The 18,345-nt window shown below is 51.9% G+C and overlaps 2 protein-coding genes and 1 non-coding gene across 6 annotated transcripts; 1 reads left to right on the forward strand and 2 right to left on the reverse strand.

The window, feature by feature from the left end:
* Window positions 1-4,925: 4,925 nt before the first annotated feature.
* On the forward strand, window positions 4,926-4,998 carry TRNAD-AUC. The gene has a single exon. It is a non-coding gene; the product is annotated as a tRNA-Asp (tRNA).
* Window positions 4,999-7,729: 2,731 nt separating this feature from the next.
* Window positions 7,730-13,701, reverse strand: S100A16 (S100 calcium binding protein A16). 3 transcript variants are annotated; one of them, XM_032613956.1, is made up of 3 exons: window positions 13,543-13,701; window positions 8,776-8,953; window positions 7,730-8,461 (listed from the first exon to the last, which is right to left on the reverse strand). In XM_032613956.1, the coding sequence occupies exons 2-3, from the start codon at window positions 8,926-8,928 to the stop codon at window positions 8,303-8,305; spliced, it is 312 nt and encodes a 103-aa protein (XP_032469847.1). In that variant the 5' UTR covers window positions 8,929-8,953; window positions 13,543-13,701; the 3' UTR covers window positions 7,730-8,302. The 3 variants fall into 3 exon arrangements, with proteins under 3 accessions (XP_032469847.1, XP_032469837.1, XP_032469842.1); XM_032613946.1 differs by having other exon boundaries at window positions 13,547-13,700; XM_032613951.1 differs by lacking the exon at window positions 13,543-13,701 and adding an exon at window positions 9,630-9,738.
* S100A14 (S100 calcium binding protein A14) lies at window positions 11,193-16,930 on the reverse strand. Of its 2 annotated transcripts, XR_004347016.1 has the most exons (6): window positions 16,835-16,930; window positions 16,325-16,423; window positions 15,738-15,884; window positions 14,834-15,514; window positions 11,315-11,319; window positions 11,193-11,205 (listed from the first exon to the last, which is right to left on the reverse strand). XR_004347016.1 is itself a non-coding variant. In XM_032613935.1 (4 exons), the coding sequence occupies exons 2-4, from the start codon at window positions 16,352-16,354 to the stop codon at window positions 15,377-15,379; spliced, it is 315 nt and encodes a 104-aa protein (XP_032469826.1). In that variant the 5' UTR covers window positions 16,355-16,423; window positions 16,835-16,930; the 3' UTR covers window positions 14,743-15,376. The 2 variants fall into 2 exon arrangements, 1 of the variants encoding a protein (XP_032469826.1); XM_032613935.1 differs by lacking the exons at window positions 11,193-11,205; window positions 11,315-11,319 and having other exon boundaries at window positions 14,743-15,514.
* Window positions 16,931-18,345: the final 1,415 nt, after the last annotated feature.

Genomic DNA, 18,345 nt, shown 5'->3' on the forward strand with positions numbered 1-18,345 from the left:
AAAGAAGTGAAAATATTTGAGGTTTGTTTTTGAGGTAGAACCAATAGAACTTGCTGATCAGTTAGGTATGGGGAGTGAGAGGTAAGGAAGACCCCAAGAAAACTTCTGGATTTGACTTGTACGGCTGAGCAGATTGTAGTGTCGTTTATATGGGAAGGTGGGGTTGAGGATGTGGATTTGGAGGGAAAACCAGGAGTTTGTTTTTGGACTTGGGTCAGTTCATATACTGTGAGACATCCATGTGGAAGTTCATTTATTCAACAAATATTGAGTACTTACTGTTAGGTGAGCCAACACGGGTTGTGAAAGAATTCACAGAAGTATTAACAAGGGAAAAAGAGAAAGTTATTCACTTTCTGAGGGAGGAAAGAGGCCAGATGAATAGAGTGGCATTAGCCCCAAAGGCTGGGGGTTTGAGCCTTTCACTGGGCTTCAAAGGGCAAGGTGCAGGAAAGAGGGGGTGGGTTCATATCTATTTTGGTCCAGAGTTGTTTCAAAATTGGATGTGCTTCTACGGGGTGTGTTTTCTCTGAGAATCTGTAACTTTTTGTCTTCAGAAGTTTCCCAGTCCTTGGGTGTCTGAAAGAGACTTGATAGTGGCCCTTGACAGGCGTTACTCTATTTTGAACAATGTTATATGGATTTACACTTACTATGTGCTAGGCACTGTGGGATGCTACAGTGAACAAGAGAGACAATGAAATCTTCCCTCGTGGTGCTTGCAATAAACAATAAGTAGGGACTTACCGGGAAGAATCCGCCTGCCAATGCAGGGGACACGGGTTCGAGCCCTGGTCTGGGAAGATCCCACCTGCCGCAGAGTGACTAAGCCTGTGTGCCACAACTACTGAGCCTGTGCTCTAGAGCCCACGAGCCACAACTACTGAGCCTGCATGCCACAACTACTGAAGCCCACACACCTAGAGCCCGTGCTCCGCAACAAAAGAAGCCACCACAGTGAGAAGCCCGCGCAACGTAACAAAGAGTAGCCCCCACTCGCCGCAACTAAAGAAAGCCCGCGCACAGCAACAAAGACCAAGCACAGCCAAAAATAAATAAAATAAAATAATTTTTTTTAAATAATAAAAATTTTTTTAAATAAAAATTAAAAAGAAACAATAAGTAAAACACATAGTATTTTAGAGGTCACAAGTGCCATGAGGAAAAATAAAGCAGGAAGCAGGAATAGGGTATAACAGCCTGTGGAGAGGTTCAATTTTTTTTTAATATTTATTTTTTTAATTTATTTATTTGGCTGCACCAGGTCTTAGCTGCGGTACGCGGGATCTTTGTTGCAGCACGCAGGCTCTTAGTTGCAGCATGCAGCATCTAGTTCCCTGACCAGGGATCGAACCCAGGTCCCCTGCATTGGGAGCGTGTGGTCTTAACCACTGGACCACCAGGGAAGTCTCAAGAGGTTCAATTTTAAATAAAGTGGTCAAGGAATTTTCCACTGGGAGAGAGATATTTGATCAAAGACCTGAAGTAGATGAGGGAGAGGCCATGTGACTATCTGGGGAAGAGAGTTCTTCTCTAGCACCCAAAGAGGGGATAGTGGGAACCTCTGATTTATAGGCAGAAGTTCAATTGGTATCTGAAATGAGGGGGGGGAATTCGGGGGGACGTTTTGTAGGACTGAGCCCTTAACCTGTAGATCTGATGCTATCTCCAGGTAGATAGTTTCAGAATTGAGCTGAATTATAAGAGACCCAGCTAGTGTCAGAGAATTGCTTGGTGGCATGGGGGAAAATCTCACACATTGAATTGGAATTGGTGTCAGAATTGCAGATGCTTTTTAGACACAACCTCTTCTCTTCTCACTCCATGCTCTATCCCTTGGCGTGCTCATCCATGCCCAATGCTTAGGTTTCCATCTATGTTTCTGCCTCCCAAACTGCCAATCCAGCCCTCCTCTCTGAACTCTGGATGTGTATATCCAACTACTTCTTTGACGTTACCATGGGACTATTACAAGAAGATGTCTAAAACTAAAATTGCAATATCCACACACCTACTGCCCCAAATCTGGGCATCCTCCAGTTTTCCCTGTGGCGATAAACGGCACCACCATGTATTTGGTTTCACAAGCCAGAAATACGGGAGTCACATGCACACCTGCCTCTCCCTGATCCATCATGTCCAGCCCATCAAGGCCTGACTATTTTACCCCCTAAATCTCTCATGAACGCATCCACTTCTCACATTTCCCCACCACACCACTCCCCAGAACTCACTGTTCTTCATCTCTGCTTTATTTTTCTTTACACATCATATGATTTCTTTGTTTGTTTGCTGCTCACGTATCTCCACCTGCCTAGACTCCAAGCTCCATAGAGATAGAATAGTGCCTGGCATGTAGTGAGCACTAAATAAGCACGTGTTGACTGGATGAATGACCTACACTCTCTCCACCCGAGTTCAGGAGATAATCGTAGTTAAGAACAGCAGCTCCCAAATCAGACTGCCTGGGTTCCACCACTTGTCAGTTCTATGATCTCTGGCAAGTTATGTAACTTCTCTGTGCCTCAGTTTCCTCACCTGTAAAATGGAGATAACAAAAGTACTTACTTCATTGGGTTGTGGGGATTAGGGAGTTAATATCTGTGAAATAGAACAATGCCTGGTATAGAGTAAGTACTCAGTAACAATTAGCAATTATTTGCTATTATTTGTTAAATTACCTCTTCACTGGGCTCTCTGTCCCAACTCTACCCCCTCTCTTAATCTTTTCCATTATTGCAAAATGGAATTTTAAGTGAAATTTTTCAAAGTGCAACTCTGATCATGTCGCACACCCAAGCGCACACACACACACACACACACACACACTCACATTGCTGAAAAAACCATTCAGCAGCTACCAATCCTTAACATGTCCCTCAGGGTCTTGCCCACGCCTCCAGGCTCACCTCGTATCTCTCTCCACCTTGTTCTTGGGTTTTAGCCACACTTAACTTTCCCTCAGTAACTCATCATGCCCCCTTCCTGCCACAGAGCCTTTGCATATAATGGTCCTTCTATCTAGGTAGCACTTCCTCCCCTCAACTTCACTCTCACCCTCCCTCCTCCCTTTGCCTGGATAACTTCTGCTCATCTTTCAGATTTCAACTCAAGAGTCACTTCCATAATGACATTCCCCACTCCCAGACTAAAATTCAAGTTTCTTTGTTTAAAATTACCATAGGGAATTCCCTGGTGGTCCAGTGGTTAGGACTCAGCACTTTCAGTGCCGTGGCCTGGGTTCAATCTGTGGTCAAGGAACTAAGAGTCCGCAAGCCATGTGGTGTGGCCAAAAAGAAAAAAAAATTACTGTAAATTTGATCCCTTAGCAGTTGACCTCAATTTGTAATTATCCACTTGTTTGTGTTATCACGTGGTTATTTATTGTCTTCTCTAAACTGAAAGCCCCATAAAATCAGGAAACATATTTTTCCTCCTCTTTTTATTGCAGTATCTACTGTGCCTGGCACATACAAAGTACTACCTTCTGAATGAGTGAATGAATAAATGAATGAATGGGTCCTCAGCAGAAGCAACCACAACCACCATACAGGGCCTGTAAAGGGCTTAACCCTTCATAGTTATCGGGACCAAGACACAGACGACAGTCTCTGCCCTTTGGGCAGTTCACAGAGTTAGTAAGAGAGGGGGTCTGAGTGGCAGGTCTGCTGGTCACCAGCAGTGTGTCTTTGACTAAGTCACGTCACCTCTCTGAGCCCCCATATCTTCATCTGTAAAATGTGGACCATGATTCTTATCTCACAGGGTTAAGGAGGACCAAATGAGCCTTGGATGAGAAAGTGTTTTTTAAAACTTTTAACATTGAACAAACAGAAAGAATTGTTTTATTTTCCAAAAGGGAACTTTACTAGGAATTGAAATGGAAAGAAAAGCCAAATACACAGGAGGTACAAAAGCTGACCCAGGTGGCTTTAGTTTCCTTACCCTAATGTGGCAAGATAAGCCGGGTTCTCATCCCATAGAATGACAAGCCTGGCTACACGTCAGTCCCAATAGTTTAGACACTAGGCCAGGCCAGTGTGAGACACAAGGCAGAGGGACCCTTCTCAGCTCCACTGTGGGACCCCCACAGGGGCCTGTTCTGGCCCCCTATCTCCTGCTCTGCTCGGGCCCTGCTCAGGCCATCTGGTCCTTGGACTCCTGGGTGAAGGAGGAAGGCCCACCCTTCTCTGGCCCCAACACTCCCCAGAGAGTCCTCCAGCTGAGCTGCCTGACCTCAAAGTAGCTGCTTTTGCTCCTTTAGGGCCTCTCTGGCTCCAGGCCCTGGAGCCCAATCCTTGATTGTTGTTAAGTTTCTCTGACCTCCACTGAAGCTCAGCATCCTCCCCAGTGCTCTAGGCTTACACTTAGACCCCTTTAGAAACAGGCCTGTAACTGGGGTCACACACCAGCTCATTTCCTGCCAGCTGCTCTTAAGTCTTGACCAATGAAGTGTTTGTTTCCAGACACAAACCAGGGGCAGTGAAGGGAGCTCTATTCTGAGTTGCCTCCGGGATCTCTCATGCCATCCCCACACCTTAGGCTTCATATCAAGTCCTTGGCAAAAGACTTGTACACTGAAAATGACAAACCATTGCTGAAAGAAATTGAAGAAGGCACAAATAGAGGGAAAGACATCCCATGTTCATGTATTAGAAGACTTAATATCATTAAATATCCATACTATCCAAAGTGACCTACAGATTAAATACAATCCCTATCAAAATCCCAGTGGCATTTTTTTAGAAATAAAACTATCCTAAAAGTCATATGGAATCTCAAAGGACCCCAAATAGCCAAAACAGTCTTGAGAGAGAAGAGTAAAGCTGGAAGTGTCACACTTCCTGATTTCAAAACGTATTATAAAGCTACAGTAATCAAAACAGTATGGAACTGGCAAAAAGACAGACAGACATACAGGGACTTCACTGGTGGTCCAGTGGGTAAGACACTGCGCTATCAATGCAGGGGGCCCAGGTTCGATCCCTGGTCAGGGAACTAGATCCCACATGCATGCCACAACTAAGAGTTCGCATGCCACAACTAAAAGATCCCACATGCCACAATGAAAATCCTGCGTGCCACAACTAAGACCCAGTGCAACCAAAATCAATTAATTAATTAAAAAGACAGACAGACCAATGGACCAGAATGGAGAGCCCAAAAATACACCCTCACATATTTGATTGAATGATTTTCAACAAGGATATCAAGAACACACAATGGGGAATGATAGTCTCTTCAACAAATGGTGTTAGGAAAACTGTATATTCATATACAAAAGAATGAATTTGGACCCTTACCTTATACCATATACAAAAATTAACTCAAAATGGAAACCTAAAAGTAAGACCTGAAACTATAAAACTCCTAGAAGAAAACATCAAGGAAAACCCTCATGACATTGTAACAAGCAAAGATTCCTTGAATATGACACCAAAAAAAGATAACAAAAGCAAAAAATAGACAAATAGGACTACATTAAACTTAAAAACTTCTGGGGAACAAAGGAAATAATCAACAAAGTAAAAAGATAACTTACAGAATGGGGGAAAATATTTGCAAGCCATATGTCAGATAACAGGTTAATTAATATCCAGGATGTATAAAGAACTACAACTCAACAAAATAAAACAAAAAATAACCCACTTAAAAATGAGCAAAGGATTTGAATAGACATTTCTCCAAAGTAGATTACACAAATGGCCAAGAAGCATATGAAAAGATGCTCAACATCACTAATTATTAGTGAAATGCAAATTAAAAAGAAAAAGACATAAGATATCACCTCACTTTCATTAGGATGGTTACTATCAAAAAAAATTAAAACAGAAAATAACAAGTATTGGTGAGAATGTGGAGAAATTGGAACCCTTGTGCACTGTTGGTGGGAATGTAAAATGGTGCATCCACTATGGAATAGTATGGAGGTTCCTCAAAATTTTTTAAATAGAACTGCCATATAACCCAGCAATCCCACTTCTGGGTATACATCGAAAATAATTGAAGGGACTTCCCTGGCTGTCCAGTGGTTAAGACTCCGTGCTTCCACTGCAGGGGACATGAGTTCGATCCCTGGTCGGGGAATTAAGATCCCACATGCCATGCTGTGCGGCCAAAAAATTCTTTAAAAAAGAAGAGAAAAAAATTAAAAATAGGATCTTGAAGAGATAGTATCACTCCCATGTTCATTACAGCTTTATTCACATTAGCCAAGATCTAGAAGCAACCTAAATGCCCATTGACAGATGAAAGGATAAAGAAAATGTTGTATATACATACAATGGAATATCATTCAGCCTTCCAAAAAAAGGAAATTCTGTCATATGCTACAACATGGATGAACCTTGAGGATATTATGTTAAGTGAAATTAGCCAGTCACAAAAGGGCAAGTACTGCATGATTCCACTTAATATGAGGTAACTAAAGTAATCAAACTCATAGAAACAGAAAGTAGAATGGTGGTTGCCAGGGCCTGAGAGGTGGGGAATGGGGAGTTGCTGTTCAGTGACTATAGAGGTTCAGTCCTGTAAGATGAAAAAGCTCTAGAGATCGGCTGTACAACAATGTGCACTTAAAATTTATGAAGAGAGTAAATTGATGTGTGTATTTTATCACAATTATATATAGATAATGTGAATGAGTTCTTCACCATTCAGTCAAGGTAGCATTGTGACTCCCCAGGACAGGCAAAGGGTGTTCTTTACTCTTTTTTTGGCTATATTGGGTCTTCTCTACAATGCGCGGGCTTCTCCTTGCGGTGGCTTCTCTTGCTGCAGAGCACAGGCTCTAGGCACGCGGGCTTCAGTAGTTGTGGCATGTGGGCTCAGTATTTGTAGCTCACAGGCTCTAGAGCGCAGGCTCAGTAGTTGTGGCGCACTGGCTTAGTTGCTCCACGGCATGTGGGATCTTCCCAGACCAGGTCTCGAACCCGTGTCCCCTGCATTGGCAGGCGGATTCTTAACCACTGTGCCACCAGGGAAGTCCCTGTTCTTTACATTTTTAACTAGAGAAGGGTTGCTGTGAAGGAGAGATGGTAAAGAAGACTAGTGTGCTACCTTGACTGCAAGCCCATTCTGAGGCAGGTCACTTTTAGAAGGTTGAGGATCTGTAATGGATTCCAATAAAACTGTCTATGCCTGTGCATCTTTAGAAAAACCTTAAACCCTAGGGGTAAGCTGCCCTGGGTTGAAAACCATTGATCCAGAGCGCACAGGCTGGATTTCCTGCCCCGTTTCTCTTGGGGGCATGTGCTGTCTTTCTATGGCAGGGGAGAAACATAGAAGCTGTCATTGTCCCCTACACCAGGCACAAGTCCCAACTCTGGCCTTCCACACCCCTCTTTCTTTGCAACCCACTTTCTCATCCCATAAACTTCTCTGTGTATTAGAACAATCTGTACATGAGAATTCAGTATCTCTGTGCTATTCATGACTCAAGACTGAGGGTTGCAGCGCCTCTCTCATGGAATTTCAGTGAGGACAAAATGGGATACACTGTGTGCCCAGAAGTTGAATGTGAGTTGAGCTTGGTCTAGGAGGGCCCAGAGGTGATGACACGTGTGGCCTTTGGCCCTTTATGGAGGAGGGAAGTAGGTGCTGACCCGGGGCTGACAGCACCAGCTGGGACCCAGAGTTCTACTTCTTTCTTGCTCTGCCCTCTCGGTGAGATTTCCCCTTGCCACCCCCCTTGCACCGGGGCCCATGGCAAAGATCACCAAGGCATGAGGAAGTTCCAAGGAGTGGAAAGGTTTTAATGAACATCACAAAGGGACTTGGTGAGGGGGACACAAACTCCAAATCCAGCCTTTGTTGCCCATTTCAGTGGCTCAGGAGGGAGGGGGCTCAACCCTGTTTCCAGACCCAGAGGCAGCTGGAGGGCAATCCCTGGAAGTCTCCTCTACCCAGCAGAGGGGCTGAGGGAAAGGGGAGAGAGGAGTCTCTGCTGGTGTTACCAGGAACAGGGAGACCTGAAGCAGCAAGCTGACCTCTAAGGTCAGGAGAGACCCGGAATCAGGCAGGAACATCAGAGGTCAGAAGGGTAGATAACAGGTGGGGAAACTCTTGGGTCCCCATACAGCACTGTCACAGAGGGGCCCCAGGGTCTGCTGGCTCCAGGGACTGAGACCCTCAGGGAGACACCCCCAGACAGAGACACTCACAAAGAGGCCCTGACATCCCCCCTTGCCCCGTTCAGCAATTGTCAGGAGAAGGTCTAGAGGGAGAAGAGAGGACAGGGGTCTGGGTGGGCAGAGGAGGGAGCCTAGGAAGAGCATGGGGGAGGGGACGGTGGGAGGGTCCTCTAGCTGCTGCTCTGCTGCTCCTGCTGGCGGATAAGGTTGGCGATGGGACTAGTGATGCCGCCTATCAAGATCCAGTACTCGTCGAAGCTGATGCGCCCATCGTGGTTGGCGTCCAGGTTCTGGATGAGCTTATCAGCAGCCCTTCGGTTCCCGGTGTCCTGGCGAGGAACTGAGGGTCAGCAATACTGAGGTGGCAGCTCTACAGAGGCCCCAGCAAGGACCCTAGGCAGAGTCCAGGGTCTGGCCTGGGCTGCTGCTGCCCTTGGAAGATGGGAACAGAGCCCTCACTGGCTCAGGCCTGGGCACCCTGAGGACAGAGGGCTGGGCGGGGTGGAGACCCCTGGTTTTGGGGGGATAACTCTGAAAGGACAGAAGCGGAGGTGGGGAAGGAAACCCAGAGAGGGCAAGAGCTTCAGGAGCTGGGTGGGGTAGGGGCACGGAGAGGCCAGGCCCTTGGGTGGGGGGACCTCACCGTCAGCATATGGTTGAGCTCCTTCTGAAGCATCTTCCGGAAGCTGCTTTTGCTGATCTTGTCCTTGGCCAGGCTGTGCTTGGACACGTATTTGTAGAAGTTTTCCACCAGGACGACCACCGCCTTCTCCAGCTCTGTGTAGGAGTCCGCCATCTCACAGCCTCACACCTCGCAGGGCCTGGGTGCCAGGATGAGGGGAGGTGAGGAGACGCCACAGGCCACACCTGCTCCTTCGCCTCTCTGCCCCTGTCCACCCGCTGGGCCCACCCCCTGGGCATCTGGCCCCCCAGGCTGGCTGGTCCTCAGGAGGAAGTAAGCAGGGAAAGGGGAACCCAGGGTGGGCCTGGAATGAGAACTATGTGTCTCCTCTCATCCAGGTGCTCTCCAGCTCAACAGCCTCAACGGGTTTTCCAGGCACTTCCCCAGCCCCAGGCACTGAGCTTGTCAGAGCCCCAGAGAGAACAAGAGGCTCCTGGGAAGAGGATGAGAGCCGGTGCCCATCCTTCCGCCTTCTCCATACCTGGCCCACCCAGAGGCCCTGGCCCGGGGACAAGCACAGCTAGAAACTGCTAGGACGGGCCACGTCCCCCACCCCCAGGGCTGGCCGAGACCCCTGCCCCAGGCAACAAAGCAGGAGGCGGGGACCTAGGCTCTCCTCAGTCCTTTCCGCCAGGCTCCAGGACAGTGCGTCCCGGGTCTCAGGCCATGGCTGCCCTTCTCTGATAAAGGATGATGTCCCGATCCATCAAGTGAGGCTTTGTGCAGGCCCCCAGCCAGCCCCGGCTAGCCTAACCTCCCTCATACCCACCCCAAAATATACAGCAGGATACAAGGGCCCCTCCCCACCCCATTACCTAAGGAGGAGCCCAGAGGTTCAGCCCCAGCTGGAGACAGCTGAAGATGGAGCCTCCACAGCCAGCCAGAGGCTACACACAACAGCCCCCTGCTCCAGGACAAAAGGCACTCACATTGCAAGCGGATACAGCCTACTGAATAACAGGATATGAGGGGAACAGGCGGATCTCCTCTGTGAGTCGCCGCCCATGCCCAGAGCCCCCCCAAGTGAACCCTGGCAAATGAGCCTCCCTTCCCGCCCCCAAGCCCAGGAATGAGTTGCAGCTGCCTTGCCCATCGGGTCTTGGCAAGGGAAGGTGGACACCGCCACCAGGGCATCTCATGGTTCGATAATGGAAGGGAAGTCTGCTTCCCCGAGCCCCACCGCAGCCCCTGCCCCTGCCACCTGCTTTCTAATCCTCCTCCTGACCATCCATCCCTCCTCCTGTGCCCATTGCCCTGCCCTCTCCACCTAGCTGAAGCCTGCCCAAACCGCACCTCCAGGGAAGACTGCCCTGACCCTTGCCCTCTGGTCCTCCTCCCCTGACTCCCACAGACTCTCAGCCAGCCTTGGCTGGGCCCACTAGCTGCTGTGACTGCAGTCTCTTCCTGGATCATCTCTCCCCAGACACCAGAACTTCCTTGAAGCAAGGATAGTGTTTCTTATATGCAGCCATTGTGTTAGGACTGGGAGACTTTGGGACCAAGTGAGTCCCAAAAATTCTGGATATACAACTTTAAAAAATTTTTAAATCCTGGATATACAACCTCCCTGCTTTTAATCTCTGCATCTCCTCTCGCCCACGTGGCCTGGCCCAATGCTTTGCTCAAGGTAGATGCTCTATAAATATTCCACCTCCTGCCAGCCCTGATACCAGGTATCCAAGGCCCCTGACCACTCTTCGAAGATTTTTCTTTTACTAAACTTCTTCTGGAGAAAGGGTGAGACCCAGAAGGACTAAGCCAGGATGGAGGAAGGAAGGAGAGTTGAGAGGGAGAGGGGTCAGTTTAGGGCAACTCTAACCAGGAATCCTACCCTTCTCTCTCCTGCCTTGTCCACCTGACCACTCTGGTCTGTGGCCGAAAGAATGAAGTATGGAACCAGGACTGTAGGAAACCATTTTCTTTTTCCAGTACTTTTTATTTATTGTGTGTAATTGTGCAGTTCAATGTTTATACCTTTGTAAGACTTTCATACAAATGCTCTAACATTCACAAATGAGGACAAAAATGTTTCAATCCATGAACTGTCTGCCCTGCTGCCCTTGGGTGGGCAGTTGCCCAGGCCTACGACCAGTATTCCTGGGGATTCCGAAAGCTGCACCCGTGTCGGCAAGGACTGTGTCATGCCCTACTCCCAACCAGCCTTGGGAGTGGGGAGAAAGTTCAGAGAATCCCCCACTTTCACCATCCCAGACCTTGTTCCCCAAGTGAGGAATCCTGTGGGAAATAGTCAGGGAGAGGAAAGGATAATAAATGGGTTTGGGGGGCAGTGTGTCTCTGTCCCTCTCGCCACTGGCCAAGCACTCCCCTCCCACCACCTGCCATCTTGGAGCCCAGTCCTGCCCTTCCTTGATACCATGCCTCAGCCTCTACCTGGCAAGACACAGGTGAGCTCCCAGGAGACATCTCAGCACCTGCTGTCAGGTACACAGTCACCCCAGAGAGCTGCGCTTCAGCTCCCAGGCCTCCCAGTAGTCCCCACCCCACCTTCTTCTGATCAATTGGACAATGCTGGAGTTAACAATTTGGACAAATGCTTTTCTGAAGCTTCTTCTGAAGGAAAAGAAGAGTCAGGTGTCATTACCCTTTCTCCCTCCCTTCCCTGGGGGTCAGGAGACAGGCTCTGCCACCACACCCATGCCAAGGTCACCTGCCCCTCCTGCCTGCTCAGTCCTCCCACCAAACCAGGCCAGAGGGTCCCCAGGCATGTGGTTGGGGGGAGGGGAGGTGGTGGGCCATCCCGTCAGCCCCTCCCTGGGAAGGGTGGGGCAGGAGGTAACTCCTGCATTGACTTTGCCACAGGTTGATCCTGGCCTGAGGGGGAGGGAGGAGGTGGACAGTACACTGGAGCCTTCCAAAACAATGAGAATGGAGGGACTCAGCCTCCAAAGGACCCTCTCACCTGGGCCCCCAACCCTCCTGCAATGTTCACTGTCTCCTCCTTGGCTGATTCATCACTGAGCAACCAAGAGGCCCCCACCCTGCCCACCTCAGCCCAGCTTGCTGACTTCTCCAAAAGCCCAAATTGCCCTGACACCATGCTCCTGGGTCTCAGCCACTCCAGCCTCACCCTCCCACCCCCAGGTGCTGGGCCCCACCCCTCCAAGTGCCTCCTCTTCACCCTCCATCTCTTCAACTCCCCAGTCCCTTTCCGTGTGGAGCCCTGAACATCCACCACACCCTCTAAAACTCACCTCCTCTTCCCACCTCCACACACATTTCTTGAGTCTTAAATTGTTCCCAAGTGTTGGGATATGTCCCTGGACTCCTATCCCTCCTAGTCACCTCTCCTCTAGAGCCTAGGCCACTCTCAAGCCTCAATTTGGCATTCTCTGCATTCCTTTCATCTACCTTGAATTTGTTCACTCATTTATCCACCATTCACTCGCTTACTCTCTCCTTCATTTCCTACTTAATTCACTCATTTGCCCCAGCTGCCTGCAATACACAGGGAAGGCTGCAATCTACACTGGGCTGGTAATGCTTTACTCAATTTGCAAGGTTGTTTCAAATTAACCTCTCCAGCCTCTCCAGCTCCATTCTCTGTTCCCTCTTCTCCTGCTCTTTTCCCAGTTCCAGAGGCTACTATCTCACACAAGTGTCCCTGCCTACCCCCCAGCCCCACCCTCACAGGACTCACTGCATCTAATCCACACAAATGTACACAATCACAATGAGCAAGGAATTCTGCCATTTCTGATACCCTCTGCTTGGGTGACCCATCTACCCTCCAAACTCTTCTGCTTTCAGAATACGTAGCTGGAGGAAGACGACTATTCCTCAGAAATTTCTTTCCAAACAAGTGAAGTTGGAGGAGTTTGGTGTGGACACACACACACACTGCTGCCCCAGGCCTCACCAACACCAAGAGAGCTCTTTTCTAGTCGATGGGGAAATGAGCTCCTGCTCACCGGCACTCCAGGGCTCCGTCGTGGGTCTCTAAGCACACCAGCCCTCATTCCCTCCGACCTGGGCCAGGCAGGGCAAATGCTCTACAGGGCAGGGGACTCCACCAAGCAAAGCAAGTCAAGCCAGAACCTGCCTGGGTCTTGAGGTAGAGGAGAAGCTGCCCAGTTTCTGGGCCCCTCTCCTGGAGTTCAGGCTCCAGGGGGGCCTCACCCAGGTTCCTCCTGGGCCCCATCGTCCCTCCCAAGAAACAGCTCCCAGAGCACTTGGGGCCAGTGTCCGGCACCTACCTGAGTCGAGAGAAGCAACCCAGGCCCCTGCCTCCCCTCCTCGGGCTGCTCTCAGGCTCCCTGGGCCCTCCCTGGCTTCTCCTGGACCCCATCACCTCTCCCAGACACAGCGCCCAGCGAGGCCTGTGTCCAGGGTCTGGCTACTCCCCAACCTCCACCAAACACATCTGCCCTTTTTCTGCTGGGGAAAATCAGAGCAGCTGAGAGCAAAGCTTCTGAACACTCTGCCCGGTGGCCCAGCCCTGGGAGAGGAACCCGGTCAGCTGCTGGGCTGGGGAGGGGGTCTTGCCACCCCATCCACTCATCTGAAGGCCTCTCCAACCCCCAAGTCCACCGGAACGCTCCATTCCCGTACTGGCCTTTTGGGAAAGTTAACAATTGACGAAATCTTCCTGCTCAGTCTCTGCAGGCCCCCCTCCTCAGGCCCCCTTCACTGCCCCTTGTCCGGGCCTCCCAAGCCTGCAGGGCCCCTCCGGCAGCCCCAGACCTCCCAGGACGGGCCTGGGGTGCTCACCTACCTTCTTGGTCCACCTCCTCTCCTGCAGGGCTCTGAGACCTGGGCTCTGGCACTGCCAAGTAGCTACGAGCTCAGCCAGCCAGGACTCCTCCCCGCTGCACTCCCAGAATCTGTCCCACTCCCTCCCAGCCCTGCCTGGCGCAGCTGGCTCAGTGGGGAGGTAAGGTCTGAGCTCCCTCTTGACTTGGCCCTGGGGTTGGGCCCATGTTAAAGGGATACACACCTTTTTAACACCCTTCTGCCCCCACCCCAGAGGGAGTGGTGCAAGCTGGCGCTCCCCCAACCCCACCCTCCTAACCCTGCAGGGCCTGAACAGAATTTACAACTTTGAGAAAGGAAGGGAAAGACTGTCACCTGCCCTTCTCACCTGGGTCACTGGGAGCCCCGTTTCAGGGACCCCTAACAGGCAAGTTCAGTTAGTATTCCAGGCCAGCCTGGCTGGCCGCTTAAATCTCCTTGCTGTTGGGATTTCCGTGGGCTACAGTCAAAAGGGCCCAGAGCATGGTTCCTTGCCTTCCACCTCCAGTGCACCCGTCCCTAGGACCTCTTGTGTGCAGCAGCGGATCCCTCTGGAAACACCCCTCCACCCCTTCTCCAAGATACCCAAGGAGATTGGCCAGTTTGATGTCCCAGAGGCAACAGCTGACGCCAGAAGGGACCCATCCCCCCACTCCAGTGACTTCTGCTCACTGGCCTCTCACTCTGTGTCAGGCTCTCTGCTAAGTGCTTTACATCTTGTGTCCCATCCCCATTTTACAGATGAGGAAACTGATACTCTGAGAATACGCCCCAAGTTCCAAAGATAGTACGTGGCAGAGCTGGGATTCAAACCCAGGTTGGTCAGCCTGTTTCTCGGCCTCACATTTCCCCTGCTACCAGTCAGCCAGGCTCACCTGGGTTCATATTCTTCTCCCCACATGTGCACACACGCCCGCCTCTCCTGTCAGAGGGCCAGGTCACTGGCAAAGTACAGCCTGTCCCTCAGAGAGAACCAGGTCTTCCACCTTTTAGGCCTTTTGCCATCCTCAACCCAAATCCACGGGGGAAAGTGAGGCCCCTATTTGCCTCCACTGCCGACCACTGCAGTCCCACAGGTACCGTGCCACCCAATGACTCTGCCATTCACCCCAACACCTCCTCACCCACGGACACTTGGGGTGGGGATGGGGTTCAGTCAAGACAACGTCTTTCATTTTTTCCATCTTCTTTATTAATCAAATGATACAAAACAACTATCATTCTGTAAATGCCCAAGCACCCAGCTGGTCCTCTCACTTCCAAAACTCACCCTGCTCTCTCTCTTCCCCTGCCCTAAGCCAGGGAGACAGGGTCCTGAGAGGAGGCTGGGGCAGAGCTGGGGGCAGGGAGGGACAGCACTGGACAGGCGGTTGGGGTTGGGGAAGAGATTAGGAGGGGTAGGTTCGTAGAGACCCTTTTTAGTACCGAATATCCATTCCTCCTTCCACCCCCTTCAAATCAGTTCCCATAGCTCAGCTCCTCTCTGCCCTTCCACCACTACTAAATGACTTGGCCCTTACAGCATCCTCAACCCTCCAGCAGCCCTCCAATACATCCCTGGCCCCAGCCACCCCCTGAGCCTCCCCCAGGTGGGGACCCCTGGACCCATTAGCCCCACGGAGCTCCCAGGGATGAAGTACACAGAGGCCCCAGGAAGGGCCATGATGAACCTGAACGTTGCAGAGGTGAGACAGGTGGGGCTGGGGAATAGTGCGGGGGTGGTGGAGAGAGGAGTTTTATTTCCAGGCCCCCCAGGCTCTGGAGGCCCCCTTTCCCCAATATCCCCCCGCCGCCGAATTCCAGGGGAAGGTTTTCAACTCCCCCGGACAGGGCTCTCCAGCTTCACACTCTTGGCTGCTTCTCCAATCAGCTCCCAGAAAGTCCCGAACTCCAGTTTAGAGTCTTTACAGCTGCCCAAGTTGGCAATTTTCTCTTCCAGCCCACAGTTGTTCTGAAAGGAGGGAAGACACCACAGCTCAGCCAAGCAGCACCTTCCAATCTTCCCACTCCGCCCTACCCAGGGGCAGAAAGCAGGTCCTGAGCCTACCTGGCACTGACAAGGGGAAGGGCTGGGGTTTGCCAGTGCCAGGGGCCTTGGCAGTGTGGGTGGGGTCTTGGAGTACTTGCTTGGGAAGTCAGGGTACTGTCTGGGGCGGGGTCCACTCCCTCAGTACCGGCATGAGGTGGGGCAGCTGCTGGGTGACCAGGTCCCGTAGCTCGGAGGGGGTCAGCGTCTCCTTCCCACCCTCCACCGAATACTGGTGGAAGTTCTTGATCAGGGTCTCGATGGCCCTCTCCACGTCACTGAATTCCTGGGCATCCTGAGGGCAAGGGACATGGCCCATGTTGCAGAGGTCCCACCCATCCTATGACACCCCGTTTCCCCAGGAGCCCGGCAGAGCCAACAGGGCAGAAGACAGCTGGCAGGAACGTGGGCCCTCGCCCACTCCAGAGCCCAGCATCCAGCCCCTTTGCCCCCACTGTCCTCTGCCCTGAGCCATGTGTCGGGCAAGGCTTCCTCCCCACCTCCCCCCAGCCTCCAGGCAGGGCAGGTCCCAGCATGAGACCCAGGCGTCCTCTTCCAGGGAGGGCCCATCTGCATCACCCTATGTAGGCACCAGAGAGGGTTCAGGTCTCACAGGCAGGGTCTGGAGTGCAGAGCAAGGCCAAGGTGAGGGGGCAGAAGTCAGTGAGGGACATAGACGCTCAGGGTGAAGGAGGGGAGAGTGGGAACAGAAAGGCCAGGAATGAATGGGCCCACCTGCACGTTGGCTGACCCACACTGTCCCATGGTGCTTGGTCCTTTGGTGAGAGTGTTGTCGTCCTACAGCCGGCCCCAGAGGAGCTGATGTCTCATGATCTGCTCAGAGGAGGGGGGAGGCTGAGCTAAGGAGAGAACTCAGCATTTCTTTCTCAACTATCCCCTTTGGCTGCACCCCAGATATTCTGTGCCTCACCCAGGGGGTCAGAGCCAACTCCACACAAGCCCCATCCCTGCCCAGGCTCCCGGAGCTAAGGTCACAGCCCCCACGCCAACCTATTTAGAGGGAATTCCTTGAGCCTCACCTTAGCCTCCTTCCTCCCATCCCTTCCAACCCCCCCACCCGTTCCATACACACACACACACACACACACACACACAAACACACACACCAGCCTCCAGGGCCTGGTCCCCCAGACCCTCCCCTGGCAGACTAGGGTAGGATAGGTTAAGCATGCCTTCTGGACCGGGGACAGCCCATTTTGGGTGAAAAGCCCTGGGACTCCTTACCTGCTGGCAACCGCTGAGACAGGACTGGAAGAGCCAGTGCACCTGAGCTCAGCTCTTATACCTGGGGGAAGGGAGGGGAGGCAGGGGGCTGGGCCTCATCCCGAAGCCAGCCCTGCTCCTGCAGCCGCCTGGGCTGTGAGCCAGCCCAGCGGGGGCCCCACCTCCATTGGCCGCAGCTCCGAGATCCCGCCCCGCACCCGGGCCACGAGGAGGGAACCATGGAGAGCTGGGTCTGGGATGCCCCTGGCCCCAGACCAGCAGGCAGAGTCCAGGGAAGATAGGGAGGGGAAGCTGGGGGCGGGGGGTGGGGTGGGGGTGGGGGAGGACTTGGAAACGCTGTGGCGTGGAGCCTGGGAGGAAAGGCCTGGAGGAAATGTAGGACAGGAAAGGGTTCTTAGGGGGCTCTGAGTCAGTCACCAGGAAAGAAGGAGAAGCAGAGGCTGGTCAAGGCGGGTTTTGTGGCCTTGAAGGAATGAGGGACACGTGGGTTGAAGTACTTTAATGTGTCACACACACACATTCCTCCCCTCAAGGCCGATTTAGATAGTGACACTCAAGCCTGCCCAGCCTTGCCGAGTCCTAATGGCAGAAATTTGGGTCTGGAGGAAGGAGCCAGAGAAGGGTAGCCTGGTGAAGGGGGCAGAATGAGTGTTGTCCTGATGTCCTTTCAGCTCCCCGCAGCCAGCATGCACGTATGGGAGGCCCAGATGGGTTATCTGTCAGCTAACAACCTCTCCAAACTGGTTGGGCTACCTGCTCCTCCCTCCCTCAGAATCCCATGCCTTCCCTAACCCAGAGACTCCACAGCAAACCGCCCTCCCCGCCCCGCCCAATCCAGCACCTGGGATAACATCCCAGGGATCCTGGGCTGTAGGTCTGGGGGGAATTCAGCCCAACCCCATGGCCTTCCCCACCTGATGAGGGAAGAGAAAGGGAGAAGGCAGGGGAGTCTGTGTGAATCAGGAAAGAAGGGGGCAGTGCTGAGAGCCAGAGTTCCTGGACTCCTTTCCTAAACTCTGAGATCAAAGCATACCTCCCAGTGCCCCTCCACGGGTCTCCTTCTAGGGCTCCTATGTACTTTTGGCCTCCACTGGGTGTCTATAAGTGTCTCGATCTGGGGACCCCTCTGAGGCTATCTCGATTTCAGGGTTTCTCCAAGACGGAGGTCTCTAATGTCTCAGTCTGGGGGTCCCTCTGGAATGTCTCAGTCTCTCACTGTGAGGGAGCCCCTCTGGAATGTCTCAAATGGACCCTCAGAGTCCCAGCCTGGCAGTCCCTCTGAGGTCTCTCAGTCCAGGGGCACTTAGATGGAAGGTCTCAATCTAGGACCCTTTCATGGTGTGTGATGGGGAGCTTGTCTCAGCCTAAATGTTCCTCTGGACTCACAGCTGCCTCAAATGATGGACACCTGACAGTAAGGCAGTGACAGTCCTTGGAAGGCAGTGCCTGCTGGGCTGCCCCACCCCTGCTCCCTCTGGTGGCAGACAGTTCAAACCACATGCCTCTCTAGC

This window comes from Phocoena sinus, chromosome 1 (assembly GCF_008692025.1).
Source record: "Phocoena sinus isolate mPhoSin1 chromosome 1, mPhoSin1.pri, whole genome shotgun sequence".
NCBI classification, from domain to species: Eukaryota; Metazoa; Chordata; class Mammalia; order Artiodactyla; family Phocoenidae; genus Phocoena; species Phocoena sinus.

Coding starts and splice junctions, on each gene's coding strand:
- S100A16 (XM_032613956.1), bottom strand. CDS start 8,928: ATGGCGGACTCCTACACAGAGCTGGAGAAGGCGGTGGTCGTCCTGGTG. Junction 8,462..8,775: donor AGCTCAACCATATGCTGACG/GTGAGGTCCCCC, acceptor GTTCCTCGCCAG/GACACCGGGAACCGAAGGGC.
- S100A14 (XM_032613935.1), bottom strand. CDS start 16,354: ATGGGACAGTGTGGGTCAGCCAACGTGCAG. Junction 15,885..16,324: donor GTGGGTCAGCCAACGTGCAG/GTGGGCCCATTC, acceptor CCTTGCCCTCAG/GATGCCCAGGAATTCAGTGA. Junction 15,515..15,737: donor AGCTGCCCCACCTCATGCCG/GTACTGAGGGAG, acceptor CCCTCCTTTCAG/AACAACTGTGGGCTGGAAGA.